General features: G+C 34.3%; 3 protein-coding genes and 1 non-coding gene across 6 annotated transcripts in view; 2 read left to right on the top strand and 2 right to left on the bottom strand.

The window, feature by feature from the left end:
• The window catches only part of LOC125072305 (E3 ubiquitin-protein ligase UBR1), a 34902-nt gene extending 31904 nt beyond the window's left edge, over positions 1 to 2998 (top strand). For all 3 annotated transcript variants that reach the window (XM_047682880.1, XM_047682881.1, XM_047682879.1), the window contains 3 exons: positions 69 to 1073; positions 1139 to 1318; positions 1388 to 2998. In XM_047682880.1, coding sequence (XP_047538836.1) covers positions 69 to 1073; positions 1139 to 1318; positions 1388 to 1534 — 1332 coding nt within the window. In that variant the 3' untranslated portion in view covers positions 1535 to 2998. The remainder of the gene's footprint in view (positions 1 to 68; positions 1074 to 1138; positions 1319 to 1387) is intronic.
• Positions 2999 to 4062: 1064 nt separating this feature from the next.
• On the bottom strand, positions 4063 to 4134 carry Trnaw-cca. Its single transcript has one exon. It is a non-coding gene; the product is annotated as a tRNA-Trp (tRNA).
• Positions 4135 to 9665: 5531 nt separating this feature from the next.
• LOC125072315 (putative Ras-related protein Rab-33) lies at positions 9666 to 15292 on the bottom strand. Its single transcript, XM_047682899.1, has 5 exons — positions 15016 to 15292; positions 14707 to 14826; positions 13255 to 13404; positions 12855 to 12968; positions 9666 to 12142 (listed from the first exon to the last, which is right to left on the bottom strand). Exons 1-5 carry the CDS (start codon positions 15211 to 15213, stop codon positions 12062 to 12064), a joined length of 663 nt encoding a protein of 220 aa, XP_047538855.1. The 5' UTR covers positions 15214 to 15292; the 3' UTR covers positions 9666 to 12061.
• Positions 15293 to 15768: 476 nt separating this feature from the next.
• The window catches only part of LOC125072303 (myotubularin-related protein 13), a 61079-nt gene continuing 50383 nt past the window's right edge, over positions 15769 to 26464 (top strand). The window contains exon 1 of the mRNA XM_047682878.1: positions 15769 to 16233. Coding sequence (XP_047538834.1) covers positions 16179 to 16233 — 55 coding nt within the window. The 5' untranslated portion in view covers positions 15769 to 16178. The remainder of the gene's footprint in view (positions 16234 to 26464) is intronic.

Here is a 26464-nt window from a genome sequence, read left to right as displayed (position 1 = left end):
TCTGCAAATCGACAACGATTTTCTTACAAAAAAAAGCAATATGTACGACTCAACATTTTCGTTTACAGATGCTTCCGGGAATTTGTGGTCTAACAGAATCGGGTGGCATGGTGTCCGTTGCTGCTCTGTACCGAGCCACATCTTATACCATCATAAGCACAGATGCGGTTCTCCAAGCAGAGAGTCGGCCCCTTCTCGGCGATCTGCCTTCGAGACATCGAGATGCTTTACAAGCACTCATACGTCTAGCTGCGGTTGTCCCGACGATTTGGTCTTCACCTAAGCACATCTCCCACCATGCCTTGAGCACTTTGAGCACTCTAGAAAAAACATCCCCCCTTACACATCAAGTGTTCGGTACTCTAGTCGCCTTAGTCCTCACCGCTCCCTCATTATTCTGCAAAACATCAGGCCCCGCCCGTCCGACACACTTAGCGAGACAAATAACCCTAGAGGCGTTCAGAGCGACGCTGACCAGAGCCCTGATAGCTACCGACGTCACTTCCTGCACCAGCGAAACCATGGACGGCACGGAACCGACCAGAAAACCAGACTTAGAAAATTTATTGTCATTTATGAAGGAATTGCGGAGAGGGAAACTCGAAATTGAAAAATTAAGTCCGAACGAAGTCTGGGAATGTATAAAAAAACAGTGCCATAACTTCTTGAGATGCTGCTGTCTATTCTACCACTTTTTGAGCGATATCCAACCTCCCTCTGAACTGACCGTAGTGGGCGGAGATACCTGGGAGACAATGTGCGGATACTTAGACCTGCCAAGCACGTTCCGAGACCTAATCGATAATCTCTTAGCCAGAAAGAAGGCCCTCGCCTGGTCGGAGCTATCGACCGACTGGTTCAACGGCGATCTATCTCCAAAAATAGTACTCGAACCCGAGGAACCTCCGCGATTGATCACGCTGCCCGACGACTTCTCGGAGCTAATGAACGTGGTCTCCGAGTTCTCGTGCCCGAATTCGGAGCGGGAGGACAGCAAGAACCCGACGATGTGCCTCGTCTGCGGCCAGATCCTGTGCTCGCAGAGCTACTGCTGCCAGGTCGAGATACGCAAGGTAACCCGCGGCCCCGCACAGTGCCCGCACTGCGCGAGCGGCCGCTGACGCCCCCGTGTCCACAGAGCGGGCGCGGCAACGGCACGGAGCTGGTGGGCGCGGTGGTGGCGCACGCGCTGTGGTGCGGCGCGGGCGCCGGCGCCTTCCTGCGCGTGCGCGAGTGCGAGCTGCTGCTGCTGGCGGCGCCGGCGCGGGGCGCCATGCTGCCGGCGCCCTACCTCGACACCTACGGCGAGACCGACCAGGTGCTGTACCGTCGGTCGCTGTCTTTGCCGAGTTTTGGCACCACTATAACGATCACTTTGATATTGCAGGGCCTCCGTCGCGGGAATCCGCTCCATCTCTGCCCCGAACGCTACGAGCATCTCCGCATGTTGTGGCTGAGTCACGGCATACACGAGAGGATCGCCCGAGGACTCGACACGAACATGCTGGTCACCACCACCTGGCAAAACATGTGAAAATGTGACGCCCACTCGGCATCATGTGCAGTCGCGACTTGAGGCGATAGCGGGTGCGAGCTCGTAGCGTCAAAGGCGCAACTTTAAGATTATGCAGAGAATTGATTTCGAAAGATATATCTATTTGATATCTGGAAAAGGCCGGCACCTTGCTTCGAAAGGCGCATCGAATCGGTTTTTCTTCTCTTAATTTTGGACGTAGTTACGGAAATAATAACTAACCATTTTGGTTAAAATGTCAAAATGGTTGTAATGTATGTTACAGAATTACTCAAAAAAATGTCGGTCGCTTTAGCTTTTGTAAGCATATTTGTATTGGCTTACAAATGATTCATTTTATTTTATGTTAGTAATAAAAAAGAAACAAGTTTTAATGTTTGGTTTCCGAAACTGCGTCCAGTTTTATCAGAAGTATTTCTTTATTTTAACGTTTTTATAGAACATTTTAATTGTGTGGTTTCGTATGGAAATATTACCTTCCAATATAAAACCGCATCTATTGTCCCCAGTTAAAAAATAAACAATATAATATGTATCGTAAAAGATCTCTCATTATTACCAAATAGTTAAATATAAATTTCACGATTACGATTACGACTACGATTGAACTGTGATAAGCCGAGATTGGCTTTTAACATATGCACGCACGTGCGTACTCATATTGATAATTTTTCAAAGGGTTAGTTTGTAGATCTTTATAGTAATAATTTATTTTTAAGTCCGGATCTAAATTGTGTTATTATAAATACGTAATACGACTTCTGGTCTCGTTTCATACTAGCTAATTGTAGAAACAGTGTTTTAAGAACACAGTATAGAATTAGATCGGATGATGCTTGAAATTAATTAAAAACATTTCATTTTAAAACTATATATTTTGGTGTAAAACGTGAGATTTTAAAATTCATTCGTTGCCTACTTGTTTAAGATATCGTTGTTGCACAGAGGATAAATAATAATTAGCTATAAAATATTTAATATAGTTTCAAAAATGCTTATAATTCGATATTATACTTTGTCTTGATATGCGGTAAGAATTATATCGAAATATGTACAAGGGTCGTTAATCCCTGAGGTCATTACTTAGACAAAAAGCTCTCGAAAAAATTATGACAAATTAAAATTTTGATTTAACGTATTTATTAAATGTTTGTTAATTGTATAAAAATATTGATGATGATTTTGATTGATTAATAATACAAAAACCCTCTAACCCTTTTAAAATAAATTGTTTTCTTTTAAAGTAAATCTTGTTTGTAATAAATCATATAAAATTGTTGTGTGTAGAGCCCTAGCCCTAGCCGAGGGCTCCCATTAAATTTGTGTATTCGCACAAATTACTTTGTTGGTATAAAAGTCGTGTTTAAAAATGTAACATTGAATTTGTATGTTCGTGTTTGCAAATAAATTAATTGCTTCATTTATTTTTGAATTTGTTTTAAATATATCATATTATTTCACATCTTGACATTGAATGTATATAAGTTATTTATAATTTCCGAAATTTCTAAATAAAACTAAAAATAATAATTATTTATTTACATTGTTTTATTAATATAAAAAATATATAACAAAATAGGTATCCTGTGAAATTATTATTCCAAAAATCTTTGAATATATTTTGAAAAACAGTGATTGTAAAAACATAGTTTATTATTCGCAAAAAGAAAAATATATAAGACATTTCTTTGTCGATATACATATTTTTATAATTATCAAAAAAATTGGTCGTTAAATGAAATCTTTTGTTATACTTGATTTTAATTGTATATACATATAATTTTTATTGTGTTCGTGCAATAAAGAACCTAACTTTATTTTTGTGTGATTTCTAATGTAGCTAGTTAAATAGAATAGTCCTTTAAATATAACATTTATCATCGCTGAACGGTTGTACAAAGATAACACCAATTAAATCTTATTGTCTATTACATAAGTGTAATTTTCTTTTAACTTGCCGTTATTGCCTTGTAGTGAATTATTTGCACGTTAATTAAAGTTTTGTATAAAGACTCGGTTACTAAAACTGTAGTCACATTATGTAATATAATTTCATTTATCAATTCACTTGAAATATTAGTTTAATGACTTTTATTTGTGCCAACAATTTCCTTTAACACTTGAATATTTAAATTTTTCAAACACGACAGGCGGCTTTTGCGGACTAATAAAATTTCTTGTGTAATACATGAAATGGGGAAATATATCCTTTATTATGTAATTAATTTTGAAGACGTTGATTAGTCTTCACATTAAAGTTATTAAATACGTTATAAATAATTTATTTCTATTATCTTATAAATAATAGGGTACCTAATGAGGTTGATCGTAATATAACTTATGAAGAGTTTGTATTAAAAGGTTAAAAGCCCAAAATGTTTAAATGTCAAACTTATAAAATAAAAATTCCTAAAATCTTACACTGAGTTTATTTTATAATATCTCCTTTATACCTAAAATTACCAATCTTGTTTTATTTAAATTAAAAAAAAAAATGAACAATATTATTAATGAAAAAAAAATTCGAATGACCCCGACGTGATTTGAACACGCAACCTTCTGATCTGGAGTCAGACGCGCTACCGTTGCGCCACGGAGTCGATATTAACTGCTTCGAATTTAGTAAATTCATACATTTAAATTTGTGTTTCTTAAATCAAATTTTTAACGAATTTATAATAAACATATTGTATTCACAAAAATAAATTCTATAAAAATGTGGTGTTTTCAATAAATATTTTTTTTTAAATATTAGACTATAACGAGGATACATTGTTTGCTTTTTGCGGATTCAGTCAAATGATAATGTAATTTTTACATAAAGCTGACAAATACCTTTTCTATTTAGCTTAGAACGACCTGTCTACCTACTAGATTAACTTTTTTTATAATATGTAGGCGGCCATGCAAATGGTACACCTGATGGTATGTTGTTACCACATGTTATATTGGCGCAAAATATTAACTACTCCTTACATCAAACCAATGCGCCTCCAACCTTGGAAGCTAAGATGTTATGTCTCTTGTGCCAGTTGTTACTCTTAAGGGGACTACATGAGCTAAATGCAAGTTTTATAATGCAAAAAAGTATATGATCCAATGCAGTAAACCAAATGAAAAAAATATATGATAATCTTCAGGATACATGCTAAGTATTTGTTATTTTGAAAACATGATGTAATTAATTTGGTACGATAGAAAAAAATCACAAAGTTACCTCTAAAAAGATCTTTTAATCAATAATAACGATACTTATATACGTTCCATAATTCTGGTTTTTTGTCAGATTATTCTACAAGCAATATACTATTTAACCTCGGTTTCACTTTTTTAGTAAAATCAATAGATTTTTTTTAAATCCGATATTCTTATTTTCGAACAAAATGCGTACGGATGTGTGCGTAAACGCCGTGTACAGACAATGCCGGCCGAGGCCTGATGCTATACAGACGTGTCGATCTTTTCGCCGCATCATTCATTACGTTACGAGATATTTTTTTGTAATTTTAATTGTAAATTCATTGTTTCATGTTTTCTTATAATAAATTTTATTCTTTCTTGTAAATAAATATATTAAGTTAAAATAGTGTAGTAGTAATTAGGCATTTGATTTTTAATAATATTTTTTGTTATAAATTTTAATTGTGTAAATATGGGAAATAAAGTGAAACGCGTGAGGAAAACTAAAAAACGTTTATATAAATCAAGCGCCGAACATACATATGAACGATATTAAAAGGTAAGAGTATTTAATTAGTAAACATATTTTTTTTTTATAAATTTTGAATATTGAAAACATCTATTAGAAAAATGTGCAATCAGTTCGCATATAATCAGATTTTTCGAGCAATTCTTAATAATTACGATAGAGTATTTGGTCAAAGGAAGGAAAATATCAATTGACTTTCATGGGGATCAAGTGACTACATTCGATCCCCATGAACTCGAAGCATTTTTTTTTTCATTATAACTACTATGACATATTAAGATACATATTTTTTAAATACATAATTTTATAATTAATAAAAATGTAATTACTAACATATATTTATTTTTTACAGAATAAAGAAAGTCGAAAACAATAACACGGAAGCTATTTATATTGCGTAAGAGTTTAATTTTATCGATTGTTTATAATAAGAATTAAAGTTATGTATGAACTAATTTTAATAATAATAAAAAAAAGTAAAGTCGTAACAAAAAAAATTTAATTGTTGTGAACCAGAGAACTAGAATATTTAGAAGTGTCATTTGTACGTAATTCATAAATTTAAATTTTTTTGTAACGTCCGCCATATTGGATTGAATATAGCAGCAATTCATGAATCGTGCATTGTCATCGAGATTAAATATGTGTGCCAACTTTTAGCTGAAAGTGGGTGTAATATTTATTCCAAGATTCCAGGACATATGTAATAACATTAATACATACAAGTGAAATTAAATAAAAATTTTTTAAAAAAAATTAACACTAAATGTTTTTTTTTTTGTAGTACTAAATATAAATAAAAATATTTTAAGTTTAATTAAATCAGTTTTATTTTTTAATCATTTTCGAATAACAGTCAAAAGCAATACAAATAATTCTAATATCCTATCTATTTTTATGAGATTTATGATTAAACCTATTATGATTAACCTTTCATTCATCAATGATTCAACCAAACCGAATTGACAACTTTTTTTTTAGTAAATATTTAGATTTTTTTTTTTTTAATTTAATATATATTTTTTCTTTATGAACCAATATTAATAAAACGAATAAATACTACGCTATATCTTACCCCACGGTCACTACACTACAGATTTCGAACACTTACGATTTTATTATATAAATAGATCATTAAACTTTTATAAAATGTTAAAAATTGGTATGTTTCAATATTTAGTATAAGAACTAATTGTGGTATAATAATATAAATAATAGAAAAAAAGGTTAAAACTAACTGTCTATTTTATTGTATACAAAATATAAATAAAAATATTGTAAGTTTAATTGAATCAGTTTTATTTCATAATCATTTGTTAACTAACATCGAAAGAAATAAAAATAATTCTGTTGTCCTATCTATTTTTATGAGATTTATGATTGATCTTACGTCGCTCGGTTTGGCGCCATCTATTAGAATATTTGGGCGTAATCTCGTTACCTCGCTTAACCCTTAGTACACGGGCTTGCCGTTTTTGTCGATTTTGTAAGTGTGTGCGTGCGATTCTCAAGGGCACTTAGCTCTTGTAGTCCTCTTAAGTAATGCTGCTTGCCGGTAAATTGCCGTATAGTCAGTAAATTTTGCTCTAGCTATGTGCATACGTATGTAAAAATAAGCAGATTCGTCAGGATTGACTCCTTGAACTATTGTCGAACCGACTTCACTCCTAGCACAAGGTTAAAGCTTTTAGGAGGGGGACATTTAGGACCAATATTAATTACCTGGATAAAGGCATTTCTGCTATTGGAATAATTATTCCCTTGAAAATGCTATTGTCTTTCTTTTTTTAAAACGCAAGTTTGTGTGGAATAAAATACGTGCCAAAGTGTGTGCCTCGTTGACGTCAAAGCCTCCAAGCGCATGAAGCGATTTCTCAATTGTTTTTTATTTACCTAGTACCTTAATGTAAATGTTTGTTAGCTATATCTGTTCAGTTGTTTCAAAATTATATCTTGATCAAAATCTTTTCTTTGTCGGTACATAGTGATTATAAATTAATTCACGTAGGAATAAAAGCTTTTATTTTGATTTTAATAATCTCAATAATAGCATGAATCTTTCTTTTGTCTATGCTTAAATAAATATGTTATGGTTTATATATTTTTTTTAAATAATTTATAATTGTAAGGTTGAAATCTTAAATGTATTATTTTTATGTCAAATACTACTTTAAATTAATATTTCATTAAAGTAGTATTAATTAGCTCTAAAAAGGTTTTATATTAAATAAAATTCTTAAATGAAACAAGGATTCGTAACAATTTATTCTTTCAAAATGTAATCTCATAACTTAATTATACTTAAAATAGGTATTTCTTACATCGCAAGTTTTAAACAAGAATGCTCTTTGATTTTACATGCTAGTTTCTTAAATTATTATTAATACAATGTATCTAGCTGCCTGACTTGAAAAAATGGATTCGTTTTAAAAGTAATCACACATACAGTAGACGAAATAAACCGAGATCAATACAGTAATAGGCATCTATTGAACATCCAAATCTGAGATCGATTATTTTATTTTTTTTTAAATAATTTGCTTACCACAAAATTATTTTTATTAGCTTCACACTTACAAAGACCACCTTACATTAAATATAAAATATAATTTAAAACATTATAATATGAAACTTACTTAATAATCTTAAATTAAATTGATTTATATTATTATGGAAAATCGTTTTAAAACAAATCAAGTTTATACATAAAATAATATTTATACCATATGAAGTGAATATTTTCTTACAAAACAAACGCTAAATCACCATTTATTGATTCCAGTCACATAAAGGATAGTCTATACTTTTAGGCATATCAAAACAAAATGCAGAAATTAATGCAAATCAGTTGCTTTTTAATATACATCATAGTATATATTGTTTTATTCGTGACATGACGTTTCGCGTGACAATTCGTTACATTTAGGAACCGGACACAAATTGGCCAGACAGAAATTATCTGGGAGTGTTTGCGCGGGAATTTCTTTGAAACTGAAGTGCGGTCGATAAAATAAACAGTTATCAGAGTATCGAATTTAGTAAGCAGGATTTTAAACATCGTTACAATATATAGAAATCTAAACAATAGTTATAATCATAAATTTTGATCAAATTTAATTTTAAAACTTCACTTTTTACAATTACTAACAATTTCGTTAACACAAATTGTCGTTACATTATATTCTAAAATACTAAAAATTTGTTATCTACTTGGTTCACCTACAAATGTATAAAATTGGCACATTATCTATAGCGGTACATTTATACGAATATAATAAATTATACAATATAAACAAATATCGCAGACCGCAGTGTCAGTATTAAACATTTGCTGCCCGAAGGGTATATATAGAGTTGGTACAAGAGGGATATCTAGATCAACAATATTTGTTCTCAGACGGCGCAATATCTGCCAAAATTTTTCGTACGTATCTATTATAAATGGGTGAAAATATTGTTAAAAACATGTTTGCCGTATCGATGATACGCACGAACGAAACATCACTACGGCTTTCCGAAGTGCAAATTGCAATAAAACGCTTCCTTAATCCACGGGCAGCAATCGTTTAACACTATTGCAGGTATTCATATACATTTAATTTATTAATAATTATAATATTGCATAGACGCATTGCATACAAATGTTTGTCACAAGCGTCGACAACTATAATGTTGGCAATATGCTGTGAAGAGAAAAAAAGATGTAGAAGTGAGAAAACCTATTCAAAAAAAGAAATACAGTTAAATGTAGAAATATTTCAAACACAATTTCCAAAATAAATTAAAATATGAATGACAAGAGTTGTGATTGTAAAATGTGTATCTAAACAATTTAAAAAAATATCTGAATAATGACAACGAACAGTGGAAGATTAAATTCCAAGTTCTCCTAATAAGTCTATCTTATTTTATTTGACACTTCAATATACGTCCTAGATTTTACTTAATTGTTAATAATTCGTAAGACTTGTATTTCATTTCTTTGTCATGAATACACAAAAAATATCCGACTTTGAAGTAGCAGATACAAGATCAACGTTAAACAACTATTCTCGTACACTACGATACTATATATTCGGACTTTAAGATATCTTAGTCCGACGATTTAAGAGTTGCAATTGTTTGATAGCCTCGACCGTCTCGAGGGTTTAGTGGCTAACTTATAAATCAGGTCTGTAGATCCCGAGGGATTTAAAATCCAAGTCAGGCCCATAAAATGATATCGGGTTTATATTCCAAAAAAACGAACAGCAGCCCAAACATTGGCTGTTAGTAAAACCGCATTCATACCCGAACAGAATATATAAAATGGATAAAAATATACCTTCAAATATTTTAATTACTAATTATTATCAGCTATTTACAATAATGGAAACTTGAGTTGTGTCCATTAAATTAACTTGCACTGGCTTATTATTTAAAAAAAAAAAGATTAATATAAGGTGTTAAAGTCTTACGTAAGCAGTTTTCGGGGGGAAGAAGGTTCATATTTTGCTTACTTGTCACTCATATTAGCAACGAGGAAATATCTCTTGTAACATAGCATAATTATATAATAATTAACCGTTATAAGCAAAGTATATATACATGTTATGACGGCTATCGATATTCCTTCATTTTTAATTAGGAAGAAAACATGATCGGTAAAAAATTTCGGAATTTATATTATTTGCAAATTTTACGTTTTAACATTTTTTTAAACATAAACACGTACGAAGTATAAAATCACCGATAATTGCATACGAAATACTTGAACACAGGATGTATGTTAAAGTACATACATTCAGACATTTGAATGAATTATTTCTATTATAATAATTACAGTATGATAAATTCAACAAATTAATACATTACTTAAATAGGGATCTTAAATACGTGCTCAAAATAATTATACTAAGCTCCGAATATTAAAACAAATGACAAGATGTTGGAACGTTTTTGATATATAGTCTATTCCAACCACAAGAGGACAAGGCCAAACAAACATATTGAATTGACGCTGTATCTTTGGTTTAGATCTTGTATGATATTCATTATGAATTTTCAAAAAAATGGCGCGAAGCTATCATCGCTACTTTGGAAGTAAAGTGGATCTAAGTAGTTAAGTGATTATTAATCAAAATTTGTTAGTTTGATCTCGCATGCAATACTTTATCTAAGGTTTGTCTTTGTTCATCCCTTTTTCGATTGGAAAAGATTATAATTATAACGTTATAAGTGTTCCAATTGTTCATAAGCAATGTTTTTAAGAAATTACAAAAACATACTAATCTAAAATCATATTAATGTATTCCAGTTTCAAGAAGTCTTTCATGCAAATTAAATTTTATATTACGATTGGAACTTAATACCTAATAAAAATAGAGCAATAAAGTCTATGACCCGGTGCTAGAAGGGCAAAAGAACATTTTTGAGTATAATGTAAACTAATTTTACTATTTGCCAAATAATTTAAAATATATATATATATACGTAAGGATTGACTCTTTCAGTACCGAGCCACAGAATTATAAGTGTAATCTCATGTGTTTAAATAAAGATGGGAATGTGAAATGATTACAAGTAAATGACGTCAGCATTTGACCCAATATGGCGGGTAACATTTTAAGATTTTGAAGAAGATAAAATGAATGATTGTTATAGTATATTTTAATATTATCAATGCATTTTTTGGATAAATTTGTTTTGGTTCGTTAGTTTATTTAATATATAATATTTACCAAACTATTTTATCCCTAGCAACCTACAGAACGTCACTTTGACGGACTCTCAAAAATTTTTATGCTATTAAAAGGTCTTCAAATCCACAGCCTTTTGTCCTTAGTACTTATAATTAAGATGGAATATTGATTATTTAAATAAATTCACCGCTGGAATTTATATTTAAATTTGACAGTGGTTAGTTATGGTAGGTATTATTCAATTTGGGGTTCAGTGAGGATGACTGTCGGGTGCATAACTATTAATAAATACTAATATATTTTACTCGCACTTATTTGTTTATATAACAAATTAAAGCACAAATTCAAAAATAATACTACATAAAGAACCTACGAATTCTAACGACTTTGAAATTTTTCATGCCTTATACTTAAAGAAGTTCAATCACTATCAATAGAACATTCTGGTTCTACTGAGTGATACATTTGCATCCAATAATGAATATTGGCAGATATCGACACAGAAACGTTAAAACCAATGGAAGATTTTAATTCTGCTGTGGTATACATTTTGCATCAAAGATGTGTTGTCATGGTCAAGATCTTTGACTAGTTTTATTAAATACTATTGAAACTAGTGAATGATCTTAATTACAACAGGCGCTAGATGTCTGTTCCAGCTATCTTCCACTCCAAAATATGATTTAGAACTGGAGCGCCTCATTGTTTGGCCGCCCTGTACCATGGATTAAGACGGGCTTGCGAACGACTCAACAGTCATCGAGACAACATTAAACTTCTTAGTTTTATAGATGCTGAGATTTTACTTGTACCGTTAAGGTTCAAATGGAGAGTTCGAACATTTGTAATACCGTTTATGTTAAACACGGTATTATATACACGACATCATTGTACCGATCTTGAGAAAAAACAAAGTGAATGCAAACAATACGAACGTCATCCTCAAACTTAAGAGAGAAAGAGATTGAGTTCTTCTATTGAAGACTACCGTGACGTCTGTTACATCAGTTTCCTAAAATCCATACGTAAAAAATTTATCCCGATCGAAGACAGTAAATTTTAATTTATATGTTTCATATATATTGAGTTTGCACTTGGCGCAAGTGCATTTGCCATTGGCCTGCACTGTTCGTCCCTCTAGCTGCAGAGGCAACTATCATTGCTCGAGTTGTTCCGCTTCTGCCGCGATAATGTCACAAGTCTGGGACCACGTTCACCCTGGAATATAATACAATCATATATTAATTCAGTTAAATATTATACTGGAAGTCACCCGCGGCTTTGCTAGAGTTTTAGAGGTAGGTTGTCAGGTTAGGTACAAAAAAGTAGCCTATGTCCTTCCTTGGTGTTAAAGCTTCTTACCAAATCAGCCGTGACAGAGTAACAGGCAGAGGTACTATCGCATCTAAAATATTAGTATAGATAAGGGACAGGCAATGACAGCTAACAAAAAATCCAAAGGATTTTACCATAATTTTAAGTGTATAAAGATTATAAGATACACACACACACACATATAGTCTATTCCAATGGAAGGAGGACAAAGATAAACATAAATAAATTTACGTATTTCATGCGATTTGTTAATAACTATATTGTGTACTACGAAAACTTTATGATAATATATATTTATTTATAATACAACACTATTACATTTAAGTACTTATTTCAACTTTAATTTTACTTTCAAAATTCCGATAACAGTTTCGACTTTCAAAACGCCATTTTTTCGCAAATCCATAGCGAATATAGATTAACCAATGGTATCGCGTCAATTTGCTGTCAAATTTTGTTTATTTGGCTTTTCTATTCTTATGTTTGGAATAGAGTTTATATCTTATAGAGTTTGTTTGGTTGCTAGCGCTACAGCTATCGAAATCATCGCTAATCGCTAAGAGACGATTGCGATCAAATATTTGGAAATATTTACCTCAACACTGAGGACGCGCAGCGGCTGCTTTGAATACAGCTTGTGAGCCAATGTCATGAATATGGATTCCACATTATCACACTCGGAGTCCAAGAGAGCTGATGTTTCGAACAACTGAAAAATATAATAAATATTATAATATTTGCCATTTTCATAAAGTACCCACTGTTGGACATTAGCCTTTTGTGCTATTCTATATGGTATGCTTTGCGACACCTGCGACTTGCAGCCTGGACGGATGCAGTTCGTTCACCTCTCCTTAATATATATTACAGTTAGAAAATATATCTTAGTTCAAAGATAAGCATTGCCAAAAAACATTGAAGTGGTACATACACAACATCTGGAGCAACAAATAAATCGATAATATTGAAAAATAAAATTAAAGATTAGTAGTTACCGGCATGCCATGCTTGTCAGCGAGACGCTGGGCGTAGGTGGTGGCCAGCCGCGACTCGGGCGTCCCGCAGTCGCACTTGTTGCCGACCAGTACGCGCGGCGCGCCCGTCAGCCCGTGCGACTCCACTTCCTGCATCCAGTTTGCTATGGACTACAAGATAATATGCATTTAGATATAACTATAGTGAAATCAAAGATTTAAATTAAAACAATTATTAAATTAAATACTTAGTTTTTTATTAAGTCAGTATGTGGTTACCATCACTCACAGACCCACACAGGCTTGCAAAAGGCCCTACCACCAAAGAAACACAATCATTTATACTTAAAAAAAAAATCTTATTTTGACACACTTATATATTTATATTAATAAAATAAATAATAAATATATGTTTTTTTACAAATACCAAGCAAGTTTAATATATTCTGATAACACTTTTGCCAACATTAAGATATAAATTTTAATTATGTTAATACTGAAGAGGGAAGTTTAGCAGTGACTACAGAGAGATAAGTGTTTGGCTTATCAATATCTTTACATGAGTATATCTGCCTGAGTAGGTAACAGCCACTCATTGTATTCTATTGCCAAATACTGCAGACAATCAGTATTGTTGTGGTTTGAAGGGTGAGTAAACCAGTGTAAATACAAGCACAAAAATCATAACAACCTAAAAAATTTCCAAAAAACATAATGATGATGATGTATTTAGCTATAGTTCATGCTTTTTATATTTATTATTATTATTTTTACATTATGTCTATGTATGGAGGCAAATACTTACCACATGGTTGCCCATTTGCTGGTTTGTTTACCAATTACATAAAAAATATAAACAAATTAAAGTCAAGGAAAAATATGTTGTAATCATGCAAATTATATATTTTATTCAAATGTGAAATAATGATTATATCGACACCAAAAATTTATACTACGCTAACTCGAGAGTGTGAACAAAACTCCATTAATAATAGTTAACGTAATTTAAATCGATTGATTTCAAAAATTGTTTTGCCTTTAGTTAGCGTTGTATAAAATTTGTAACTTCGTTAATTTTGTTTATTTCTTCAATTTTTTTAATACATATTAAATAACATATTATAAGCAACTTGGCATAAAAAAACGATTGTCACTAAAATTCGAGTTAGCATACTATAAATTGTAAGTGTCAATATGTAGTTGAACAGTATGAACCCTTGTTGATTGTATATAATTATATATATGTTTATAATTATATATACAATAAGCTTGTAAATCCTGAACTATACCCATGCAAGTTGTTAAACTTTTAAACAATTCATTTTACTTTTAATATTAGAACATGAGGTAATACTGTTTATTCTTACCTCCAATAAAAATTATTCAATAATAAAACGCTTTAGATTTTATATTTCCAATACAATAATAAAAACATTAGATGTTATAAAAGAATAACAGTAAATATTAACTTACATGAAATGTTTCTGGTTTTGTGACATCATAAACTATAACAACAGCATGCACATTCCTGTAGTAGTGCTGCACCATGGACTTCCGGAACCTTTCTTGACCTGCGGTATCCCATAACTGCAACTACAACATTAAATAACTCTTGTAAATATAATATAATAATATTTTTTTTACAAATGACGTAAGTACCAGTACTGTATGTAGTTTTTATTTTTATTTTAAATCACTCAATTCTGTGTCCTTTTTTTTGTGGACAGTTTAAAAAATATTAAATCATACTAAAGTTGATAGTTTAATACAACTTAATGTTACCTTTATATCTTCATTGCGTATGCGTACGGTTCTTTCTCTGAAATCGACCCCGATAGTAGCCTCAGATTTATCCAGAAACTGACCTTCACAAAAGCGATAAGTGAGGCATGTTTTACCCACTCCAGAATCTCCAAGAACAATAATTTTAAACACCTTTTTCTGTTTTAATCCAGGTACTGGTTCATTTGGTTCGGACATTGCATATAAATCTTTGTCTAAAAATATTTAAAAATACATATCAAGATTAGAATAAGAGGAAAATATCAATATTTTGTTCCCTGATATTGAATTGATAATAATTGACACTGACATATAAAAACTGTCAAAAAGATACTGCGATATTATTACAAAAATATTATGATACCGTAGTAATGTTATTAATTGTTGTAGCCTGAAATGTGTTCTACTCTTATTTAATATTATCCCAGATAATAAGAATTAATTACATCATTTTTACCCATAAATAAAGAATAAATTGATATCTACATAGTTAACAACTGAACCGATGTGAATAAAGTATATAGCATTTTAATAAATTCAGGCTTGATTGCCTGATAATTAAAAAGAATAACAAGACTAACGAAATATTTAGTTTATTTAATCAATAACCACATAATTCTATGAACTATTATTATATTTGTGTTAAGTTTAGCTTATCTTGAACGTACCTAGTAGTTTTATTTTAAGCGTACATGGCAACATTAAGTTTATATTAATATTATATTTTTCTATATGGTAGTAGTTTTTCGGAAATGTCGGATGACGAGAGAGGGTTTCTGATTAATTTGTGGCGTTAATTATTCTAAAATTTTGCAAACCTTTCAAACGTTGTTTCGTATCAAAAATATTCAGAAATTTTGGGCTTATAGCTATGTAGGTAGACATATATAGATTAAATAATCCTAAATTTAGCTGCTGAATAACCTCTCGATCTGGGCTATCGTAATTGCTCCTTGTAATTGTAGATAGAATAGTTGAGATCGAGATAAATGAAAGTGTTGTTTATATATTTTGAAGTTCATGGTGCGGTACGCGTCGCGAACTGTCTTGAATGGGGCAGTGGTGCTTGATAATGTGAAATCATCAAAAAATGTGTTTGGTTTTGTGTAATTTAATTACAAAGTGTTTTTGTGCTGTTGATCGGATGTTGCGGTAGGATTGCCATGTCCAGGCTAGTGGACTATTTTGTCATAGTGGGCTTCGACCACGAGAAAGAAAGTAAGTTACTATTACATTGCTACAATATTTTTGAGAATTTCTTAAATTTTTTGTTGCGGTTTGATATTTGAAGTAAATATTTTTTGGGCAATATTTAAATTTTTCTTATAGAAAATAAATAACTTTCGTAATTTAAGTTCGTCATTTTGTTCATTGGTTTAAAATTATAGAACATACATTTAATTATATCATTTTGATTTTTTTATTAATATTACAAAGTATAAAAAAATATTTAATTTGTGACTCAATTCATAAACTCTTATTTAAATTCATTGTTTGATGTACATAAAACTGTTTTGATAACATTTACTATGTTGACATGTTTTTTATCTGTGATATTATCTAAATTACATTTGCATTTTAAGCAACCAACATAAAAAAATATGTGCTGTGTCAACTAGAAACTATTAGGCAACAAATTGAACTGAACAAAGTATATATTGTTTTTTAATTATATTTAGCTAAGGTACAATACTAAAAAATAACAACTTATATAAATATGATTTTTTATACTTTTTCTAAATTATTTAAACTCATGTATTTTTGTTTATTACCCATGCATTTATAATTTAAGTGACTCCTAGTTATTCTTAGAAACAATCCAAGTTTCTAAATTGAAGCCTAATTAATTTGGCCTTGAAGTGTAATGCATGTTAATAGCTCACCAGTTGTGAATATTCTAGTGTAAATAAATCAAATACATATTAACCTGCTATATGATCATAAAAAAATGCTATTTTTTTATAAATTAGAAAGATTCATGGAACCTTTAATATCATAACCCCATGTAACATGATTATTGACTATTTTTACCAAGTATTTCTTTGGCAATATTTTTTTATACCTTTTGTGAATGCATTAAGATCATATAGTTTTGTGACCATTGTTCTAACTATCAGAAACCTAGTAATTTAATAAGTAACAAAATTAAAAAAAATAAACATACTTGATAGTTATATAAAATTCAGTTTTAAAATTTATTACTATTGAAATTTGGAGGATTTTCTTAATGATTATCAAATACCAAACACCAAACAAAGTGGTGTTTCTCCTTTTAATATTCATTACAAACATATAATAGGTAAACCTTGGATTAACATAGGTTTTCCCATTGATCGAAATTTACACTCAGTTATTTAATCTTAATAATTAAAAATATAGAGAAACTAGTCAAGTAACTACAATAAAATAATCATATTGTTTAAACAAGTCTTTATTAGAGTCTTAACTTCACACTAACAAAAGCCAAATTAGTAAATTGAAAGTATTATTTATTTCTAATACTAAATGTCTAAACAGTTGTTACTGTCTAATCAACATGAATTTTATTTATAGTCGACCAAACAAATTATTAATGAGTTAACTTTCAGAATTTCTGTTAAACCGTTATTAATTGTGTTTGTAATTCGACTCACTTTATAGACTAATTGTACATTCTAATTAGAATAATTTTATAAACAAAATTCATTAACTATTCTCTTAGTATATTGTCTCACAGCATATTTTAAATGGTTTTGTTTAACAATGAATATTATAACAGTCAATATGATCTGCTGAAAAATGTGGTTCATCATTCAGATTTTAAGATTCAGTCATTTGTCTACTGCTAGAAAGTATCTCATTAAATGATCCATTGCTCCCAAATCTTCAATTTCTGTATCCAGCGGGATCCCATCATCTAATTTCCGATTCTGGAGTAGTCCCATTGTAAATGTCCATGTTTCGGAACTGCATGTCATAGCAGGTTGGAAATTTATGTCTTCAGCATGGGTGATATAGGTATCGCGAAGACAGCAAAACTGTTCGATTTAAATCAGCTTTTTCGATTTCGGTCTTCGGCCATGCTGGAAAGACACATATCTACGCAGTTATTCAACAGGTTGTGCTAGCAACTCCACAATGATGAATGATTATAGGTGATTCGAATAAATATAATGTACTCGTCATTTACATTGATGCTGTACCCAGTTCAAACCTGTAGGCATTGATGCATTGTTTAACTCTGTGCAATTTATCTTACGCTTCTGGATTTGGTTATTCCTTGTAGCAAAGCCAATAGGTTTTACATAGTCTACAAAAGTATGACTTTTGTAGACTATGTAAGACATGTATGTACAGAGATTGATTTTTCGGTCGTCGGCACTATCTATGGAACAGGATGCATATAGCCTGAATGAAACTGCCTTGCTGGTTGCTATCAATTATAAATTTTATATATGTATATTGTATATACATATATGAATACGTTGTGTGTAATGCTTTGTTCTATAAATAATACTAAAATATATGTGGTTCGTGTATCATTTACCTCGTATTGGACTGAAAAAAATTAAAATAAATTATTTCGATGTTTACGTATTATTTTCTTATTGGCGGAAAATTATTGTTACTGAGAAGGTTTATTTTCTTTTTAAATGACATTAAAAAAAAAACAAACTTGTTACTCGAATTCAATATTATTCCCTAAAGTAATGACATTCAAATAAATTTTATTTAAGTACGTTCTTATAAGCTCTTTAAATTATCATTTTACAAGATTGGATAATATTACTACTAGCGGTTCCGAACGAAGAAACAGCAAAGTACTCTGTGCCTAAATAATGTCGTACCTTGCAACGCAATAAAGAAAAAAAAACAACTAAAACCTCATTGAAATATTCTTTTATTCGGCTCATATTTTACATTGTTTTTATAAAGTCAGTTGGGGGATGGGTAATAAATATTAAACATTCCTTATACGTCCTTATATGTGCCTGTTACAATCGCTCAGTTACCCTTCAAACCGGAACACAACAATACTAAGCATTGCTGTTTGGCGGTAGCAAGTCCCTACCCAGAGCGGCTTGCTCAAAGCCTGGTTCCTGCATGGGTTTGAACCCGAAATCATCGGTTAAGATGCACGCAACCACTGGGCCATCTAGGCTCTATTTGTTATTAATTTTTATTTACGTTTTTACATACATTTGACAAATCTATTTTTTATAATTCTAGCTAACGTGAGCGACAGCATAAAATATAAAAAATAATAAATATACATTAAATTATGTGTCAACACTGGTTTCAAACATGTATGTTTCGGCTATATCTGATTGAAACGAAAACCATCTTTACAAACCATTTGACACATGAATGCATATTTATTAGCTGAATCACGCATTTGTCACGTTAACATCATCAAGCTACATCTTCGCGAAAGGAGAATTGGCAACTTGTGTGCCGTCAACACGCGTCGATGAGAGTTTGTGCAATCCCCTTTAGTCGTCAGCAGATTAATACACTGTCGTGTTTTTGATACTGATAATTGTTGCCGACTTTCTAAAGAACTGTAAACTATTTCAGTTCAAAGATAATATTAACAATAATTTAGTTGGCAATTTTAATTTTTATCAAGTTGTCGCAACTACTTTTTTTCGTGGTATTAGATCGGATTGCATTTATTTATATTATGTATTTTAAATAATGTTAATTAACATAAGTATTATACTAAACGCACTTGTATATGCTATACTTCGATAGTATTTATATATAAATATTATATTTGTTGTCTGTGTTATGATATAACAATTGAAATTTATAAATTCAAAATTCGAATATTATTGAAAAGTGAGTGTATCGACTGACTGATCGTCTTACTAGATAGATTCGTGATTACAATTCCGGACATGGAATGAGATGTGTTACGTCACTTAGGATGATTGGTTGCGGTAGGCGGTGGTTTCCTTGCTCTATTTATCAGATTACATTCATTTGAAAATCGTAACAAAAATTATTTAGTATCGACTTGTTCGCAACCGGTTTATGTTCGTTAGTAATATATATTTTTAATAAAAACAAAAAAAGGAAAGTTTTTGGCTGAGGATTGTAAGAGAGTAAGACTCTTACTTATCTGTTAAATTATTCTATTCTTGTTGGGTATGCTAGACAGTCTTTTTTAAGAGATAATTGAAAATGTTATTTTTAGTACTTAAAGTTATAAATAAATAGCCAAATCGTTCGCGTGTCTCTAAATTTACAAACAATCATTCTAAAACACATACGCGCCATCGAATGGTCATATGTCTGAAACCTTCACGGAAACTGTGCCAACAAAAATTGTATATATTTTTGAGTCAATCGCACAATCGATGCAATATTGATACGCATTCATTGTAAAAACAAAGTTATTAAATAATAATGTCGAATTACTAATAGTCCCACTAATAGTTATTTCAATTAAAAATCGTAGAGTGATAACTTATTTATTTACTTTACGTTAACAAACGGGAAGTCCAATGCATCCATTTTTAATACTCAAAAGAGTATTAACACGGTAAAATAACAATTGATTTTTAGTTGATAAAAACCAGTCTAGCCCTGCGACTAAAGAGCACTGTCGTTAGCATGTTTATTCGAAAGGCAAATAATCCTACGATAACAATAAAAACAATTATATTTGTAATAGGAAAACATAATATAGCAACGCTATGAATGAATTTTAACAAACGGAGCTATGTTTTACTTGGTATTTAAATCGACGCAGAGCAACCTGTCGATTTGGCCTCTAAATTCTAACTAAATCTAGTCAGTTCACTTGACGACCTTCAAATTAAAGCTTTTGTAAACTAAGACCCTGTTTTGTGATAATACTGTATTGTATTGTAAATTTGTAATTTATATTCTCAATCATAATAGTATATACAAACAATAATGAATTTACCTTTGATTACTACTGTTTGGTTTATTCATTTGTAACATTATTAAATTCGTTTCTCGCTCGTGAAATTATGAAATCCGACTTACGGAGATACGCTATTTCGACGCGTGTATCCTTTAAGTGTTGTAAATAATAATTATATTCTGAGTCGCGTATCAATTTCCGATATTTCACGATCGTTTTCTACGATAGGTTTCGAGTTTTTTGTTACACAATAGCTGTAGAGTTTCATTGTTTAATAGTTTGTTATTTGTGAAAATAAAATGTATGTATAGATAAAAAAATAAATAATTAAGTACTTTCTAGAGACTGGCGTAATTTTAAATAACATTAATCACAATGTGATTTTAGGCAGTCCAGCCGAAGTAGAAAAAATATAATTTAAAGTCATCATTTCTTAATGGATTAACTTGATTATATAATTATATACTACAATCGCTTAGTTTTGTACCAAAGCCCAGGATCTGTTTATGTTTGCATGCTAAACGCTTGTTAATTATTAGCTTAACGATAAAATAGCTCTAAGAAAAGTCTATAGATATAACACTTTGTCCCAATAATGTCCGTTTAACTGTTTTGTAAACAATTTTTTGTGTGAAAATTTTAACTTCATACAACTTACTTTTGATATTTATTTTTGGTTGTTCATTATTTTAATGTATTCGTAACAACAATTGTATGCAAAATCAGTATACCTACTTTAGATTATTTGCTTTGTGGTTTCTCTGTGGATCTCTACTGTTTAATTTTTTCGCAATAAATATTTAATGCCGACATTAAATTTTAAAAATCGAAGTACTTTCCCTTCTTTAATTAAGGAGTAATTAATGTTGTACCGGCATTTTAGAGTAGGTCTTCGTCCTTTTTGTGAATTATGAACGTAATTCTCTTCTACACATTTCCACTATCGGGTTAACTGAATCTATTGATCGTTTTTTATAGTATTCGAAACAGCATTTTTGTAGCTATCTTCTAGTAAAGAAATAGAATTTACGTCAACGACGAAAAAAATGAAATAGAAATTCTTACAAGGTCAATATGAAAATAGATCCAATTTTTTTCTTTTGATTTTCTCCACAGACGTGTTTATTGTATATTTTTATTATTTATAGTTTTCTAGTTAGATGTAGACACAGGCGCCTGTATTTATTTCTACACAGCATCACAATCAAAATTACAGGATTACATATTTTGTTTATCTTCATGTGTCAGATGTTTTTTAAGTGGGGTTGTGGTTTCCTAAGTTGGTCTGGATGGTATACGCCCAGCTTGTCTAAGTTGATGTCATGTGAATATGAATCGCTATTTTAAGGTTGTAGTCCTTGGTACTTATTCACCGTGTTCCCCATTTCACAAATTTGCATCAATTGTAAAACAATTGATGCAAAATAGATACTTTTCTGTTTTCAAGTTCTACTGCGTGTCAAAGCCTATTTTATTCTGGGTTGAAGTTCGTTGAAGACGTAAGATATCGTATTTGTGTTTACGATGGGATTATTAAATCACTCCGAAGGGCGAAAACGTAACATTTCTTAGTAACATTTTTTTTTGGCTAAGTCGGATGATTTTTTATCAATCTACGTGACTAGCAGCTATAAAATGGTTTCAACGAATTCTTTGCCTGATCTGAATATTTGATATTCGTTAAGAAACTTGGTAAAGACGTCGTTGAATGTTAACTTAATTTTTTATTTCGACCTCATGATAGATCATGTATTGAGTCAAAGCTTTTTTGAAAACAGAAAACATAAATTGAAAACGTTAGTAAATTTTAATGTATGCATTAAATGATTGCAAATTAGACACTGAAGAAAAATTGTTAATTATCAAATCACGACGTATAGTAGATCAAAAACTATGCCAGATATAGTACAGTCACAGCCAGTAAGTGCCCAATGCACGTGCCAAAGCTTCTCTTAAGGAAAAGGTTTGCGGCTTATTTTACGTCGCCACTGTACTGCGGTTTGGACTCTTTGCCAAGCTCGAAATTAATTACAAACATAAATTAAACCATGTTGTGCAAAGAAAACAATTTTATGTAAAAACAATAATGTTAGAATTGACTAAGATACCCATAAAATTATAGTTATATATTAAATTTACCTACATATTTAATTTAACAGGGTTACTGTCTATAAAAATAGTTTTCTCTTTTAAATCATACTTTTATTAGTGCTTTCGTGGGTTTTTGCATAACACGGTCCAATTAAGTATATGAAATATCATGGTTCTCACATGGATTTGAACCGTGATATTTGGTTTCAACCCACGTGTTTCATATGTTGCGTGTTCCATCTCGGGTCGAAAAAGTAGAGAAATTTAATTATTCGCCTAAACATAATGCAGAATGCCTTGTGTCATGGCCTCTTGCCTTAATATTGAATTGTTGATGTTTTCGATTAATTAATTTATTTGTTGTTGGTAATGTATTTATTTAGTTTTATGAATTGCAATACAAGGAACGTAAGGTCACGTTTTTGTTTTTTATATATCATAGTGGCGGTTTTAATATTTAAATGATGTGAACGTTGCTTTTATATGTATGCGGCTTAAGGTTGTTTTAGGATTGGATGAAAATCTGCATATTATATATTTGAAGGTTTTTTTTTTAAAGAATATACATAAATTTAATAATAATAATATAATATAGTACATTTCTACAAATTTAACATACTTATGCTATTTTCTGACTTAAAGTAGCTTACAAACATTAACAGTCTGTAAATTTCCCACTGGGCTAAGGCCTCCTCTCCCTTTGAGTACGTGGTCGTTGGAACGTACTTCTCCCCGAACCGCAGCCTGGCTGAGTTCGAGATCTATCTCGGCTTCGTCAGATCTGCTGCCTAAACCGACAGTGGTTCTTGGTGACCTAAACGCAAAGTCGCGTGCCTGGGGCAACCCTGCCACAAATCCGCGAGGAAGGGCCGTCCAGGTGTGGGCACTGCTCTCCGACCTGTCCCTTCTCAACAAGGGGCAGGTTCACACCTGCGTGCGCCAACAGGGGGGTTCCGTGGTGGACGTTTCGTTCGCCACCCCTGTCGTAGCACGCAGAGTGGTCGATTGGAGAGTGGAGGAGGAGGTGGAGACTCTATCGGATCACCGCTACATCCGATTTGAGATCTCCACCTCTCGCAGGCCGGCGGAACCCCAGAGGGTGCCGACCAAGCTGCCGAGGTGGTCTCTCGGCCAGGTCGATCGAGAACTGGTCAAGGAGGCCGCGATCGTGCAGCGGTGGGGTTCCGCAGGGAGGACGGAGGGCGCTAACGCAGAGGAGCTGGCGGGCCGCATGCGCAGTTCGCTCAAGGAAGTCTGCGATGCGGCCATGCCTCGGACCCGGCGCAGGGTTACGCGTCGGCACGTCTATTGGTGGTCACCCGAAATCGCCGACCTTCGGGCGACTTGCTGCCGGGCGCGGAGGGCCTACGTCGACACGGATCTGGAGAGACAGATGCTGGATGCTTATCGCCAGCTGAAAAAAGATCTGCAGCTGGCGATAAGCAAGGCCAAGGAGAAGGCCAGGGAGGAGCTTCTGGCGGGTCTCAATCGAGACCCGTGGGGGCGCCCGTATCGCGGTGTGCGCGGGAAGTTCCGCAACCAAGCCAACCAACCGCCCCCGTCACTGAGACGATGCCGCCGGAACTCCTCCTACGCCTGGTCGGGGAACTCTTCCCCCATCCAGGCGAGCATGTCCCTCCACAGATGGCCCGCTCCGTGATCGAAGACGCAGTGGCTCCACCACTGACCACGGAGCGGGAGATGGAGATGGCCCTCGGCCGCTTGAGGGCCAGGAACACGGCGCCGGGTCCGGACGGGGTTCCAGGGCGTGTTCTGTGCGACGCCCTGGAATTCCTGGGTGCAAGGCTTCGGGAGCTGTTCGACGAGTGCCTGTGCAGCGGGCAGTTTCCGAAGCCTTGGAAAGAAGGGAAATTGGTCCTGTTGCCGAAGGAAGGTCGGCCGATGGATTCGCCTTCGGCGTACAGGCCAATTGTGTTGCTGAACGAGACGGGAAAACTTTTCGAGAAGATCCTCGCAGCCCGTCTCGTTCAGCACCTCGAGGAGGTCGGTCCGGGTCTCTCAGAGGCTCAGTACGGGTTCAGGGCGGGCCGGTCGACGGTCGACGCTCTGAACGCCCTGAAGACTCGGACGACAGAAGCGGTAGCCCGGGGGCAAGTCATCCTGGCGGTGTCACTCGACGTGGCGAACGCCTTCAACAGTCTCCCTTTCGAGACGATACGGGAGGCACTCCGATACCATGGGGTGCCGACCTATCTCAGGAGGCTACTGGAGGCGTACCTCCAGGACAGGGAGGTCCTCTGGGCGGGGGTCAATGGGCGGTTGGTCCGGCGTCGGGTAGGTTGCGGCGTTCCACAGGGGTCGGTTCTCGGCCCAATTTTGTGGAATGTCGGTTTCGACTGGCTCCTGCGAGCTCCCGTCCTTCCCGGGATGGGGGTGTTGTGTTACGCTGATGACACCCTCGTCACGGCGACTGGGCGGGACTTTCGGGAGGCAGCTCGCCTCGCCGAGGTCGGAACGGCTCTCACCGTGAACCGTATGGGAATGCTGGGCTTGAGGGTCTCCATAAATAAAACGGAGGCCCTTCTATTCCACGGTCCACGGAAAGGACCCCCACGAGGGGCGAGTATCACCGTCCGGGGGACGGTGATCAAGGTGCAGGCCCAGATGAAGTATCTGGGCCTCATCCTGGACGGTCGATGGAGCTTCGGGCAGCATTTTGTCCATCTCGGCCCGAGGCTCATCAACGCCGCCGCCGCTCTCGGCCGCCTCCTTCCGAATGTGGGAGGACCGGGATCGCTATGCCGGCGTCTTTATTCCGGCGTAGTAAGGTCGATGGCGCTGTACGGTGCTCCGATCTGGGTTGACGCCCTCACCGCTCACAATCGGGCCCTGCTGCGGAAGCCGCAGAGGGTCATAGCGGTGAGAGGCATCAAAGGGTACCGTACGGTGTCATGGACTGCGGCGACACTTCTCGCGGGCGATCCTCCCTGGGAGCTCCAGGCGGAGGTGCTCGCGGAGGTGTACCGGTTCCGGGTCGAATCGAGGAACCGCGGCGACTGTCCAGGGTCGGCGGAGGTCGGGCGGATCAGGGCTCTAGCCCAGAAAGCCCTGATCGTCCGATGGCAGGAGGATCTGGGGTCACCCACGGCGGGCCTGGCGACAGTGGAGGCGATCCGTCCCCACTTGAGTCGCTGGGTCGAGAGAAAGAAGGGCACACTCACCTTCAGGATGACACAGGTACTTACCGGGCACGGGTGCTTTGGTAAGTACCTGCACGGAATAGCGCGGCGGGCGGTGTCACCCTCCTGCCACGAGTGTGGTGCGCCAGTCGACACGTCGCACCACACCCTGAGTGAGTGTGCTGCGTGGGGGCCCCAGAGGCACACCCTGGCGGCGACTATGGGCGGAGACCTCTCGCTGCCGAGCATCGTCAACGAAATGCTCAGTAGCGAGACGTGCTGGTCGGCGATGCGGTCCTTCTGCGAAAACGTGATGTCACAGAAGGAAGCCGCAGAGCGGGAG

Source organism: Vanessa atalanta, chromosome 21 (assembly GCF_905147765.1).
Source record: "Vanessa atalanta chromosome 21, ilVanAtal1.2, whole genome shotgun sequence".
Lineage (NCBI taxonomy): Eukaryota > Metazoa > Arthropoda > Insecta > Lepidoptera > Nymphalidae > Vanessa > Vanessa atalanta.
Note: the sequence above shows the minus strand (reverse complement) of the source record. Positions and strands in the feature narration are given on the sequence as shown.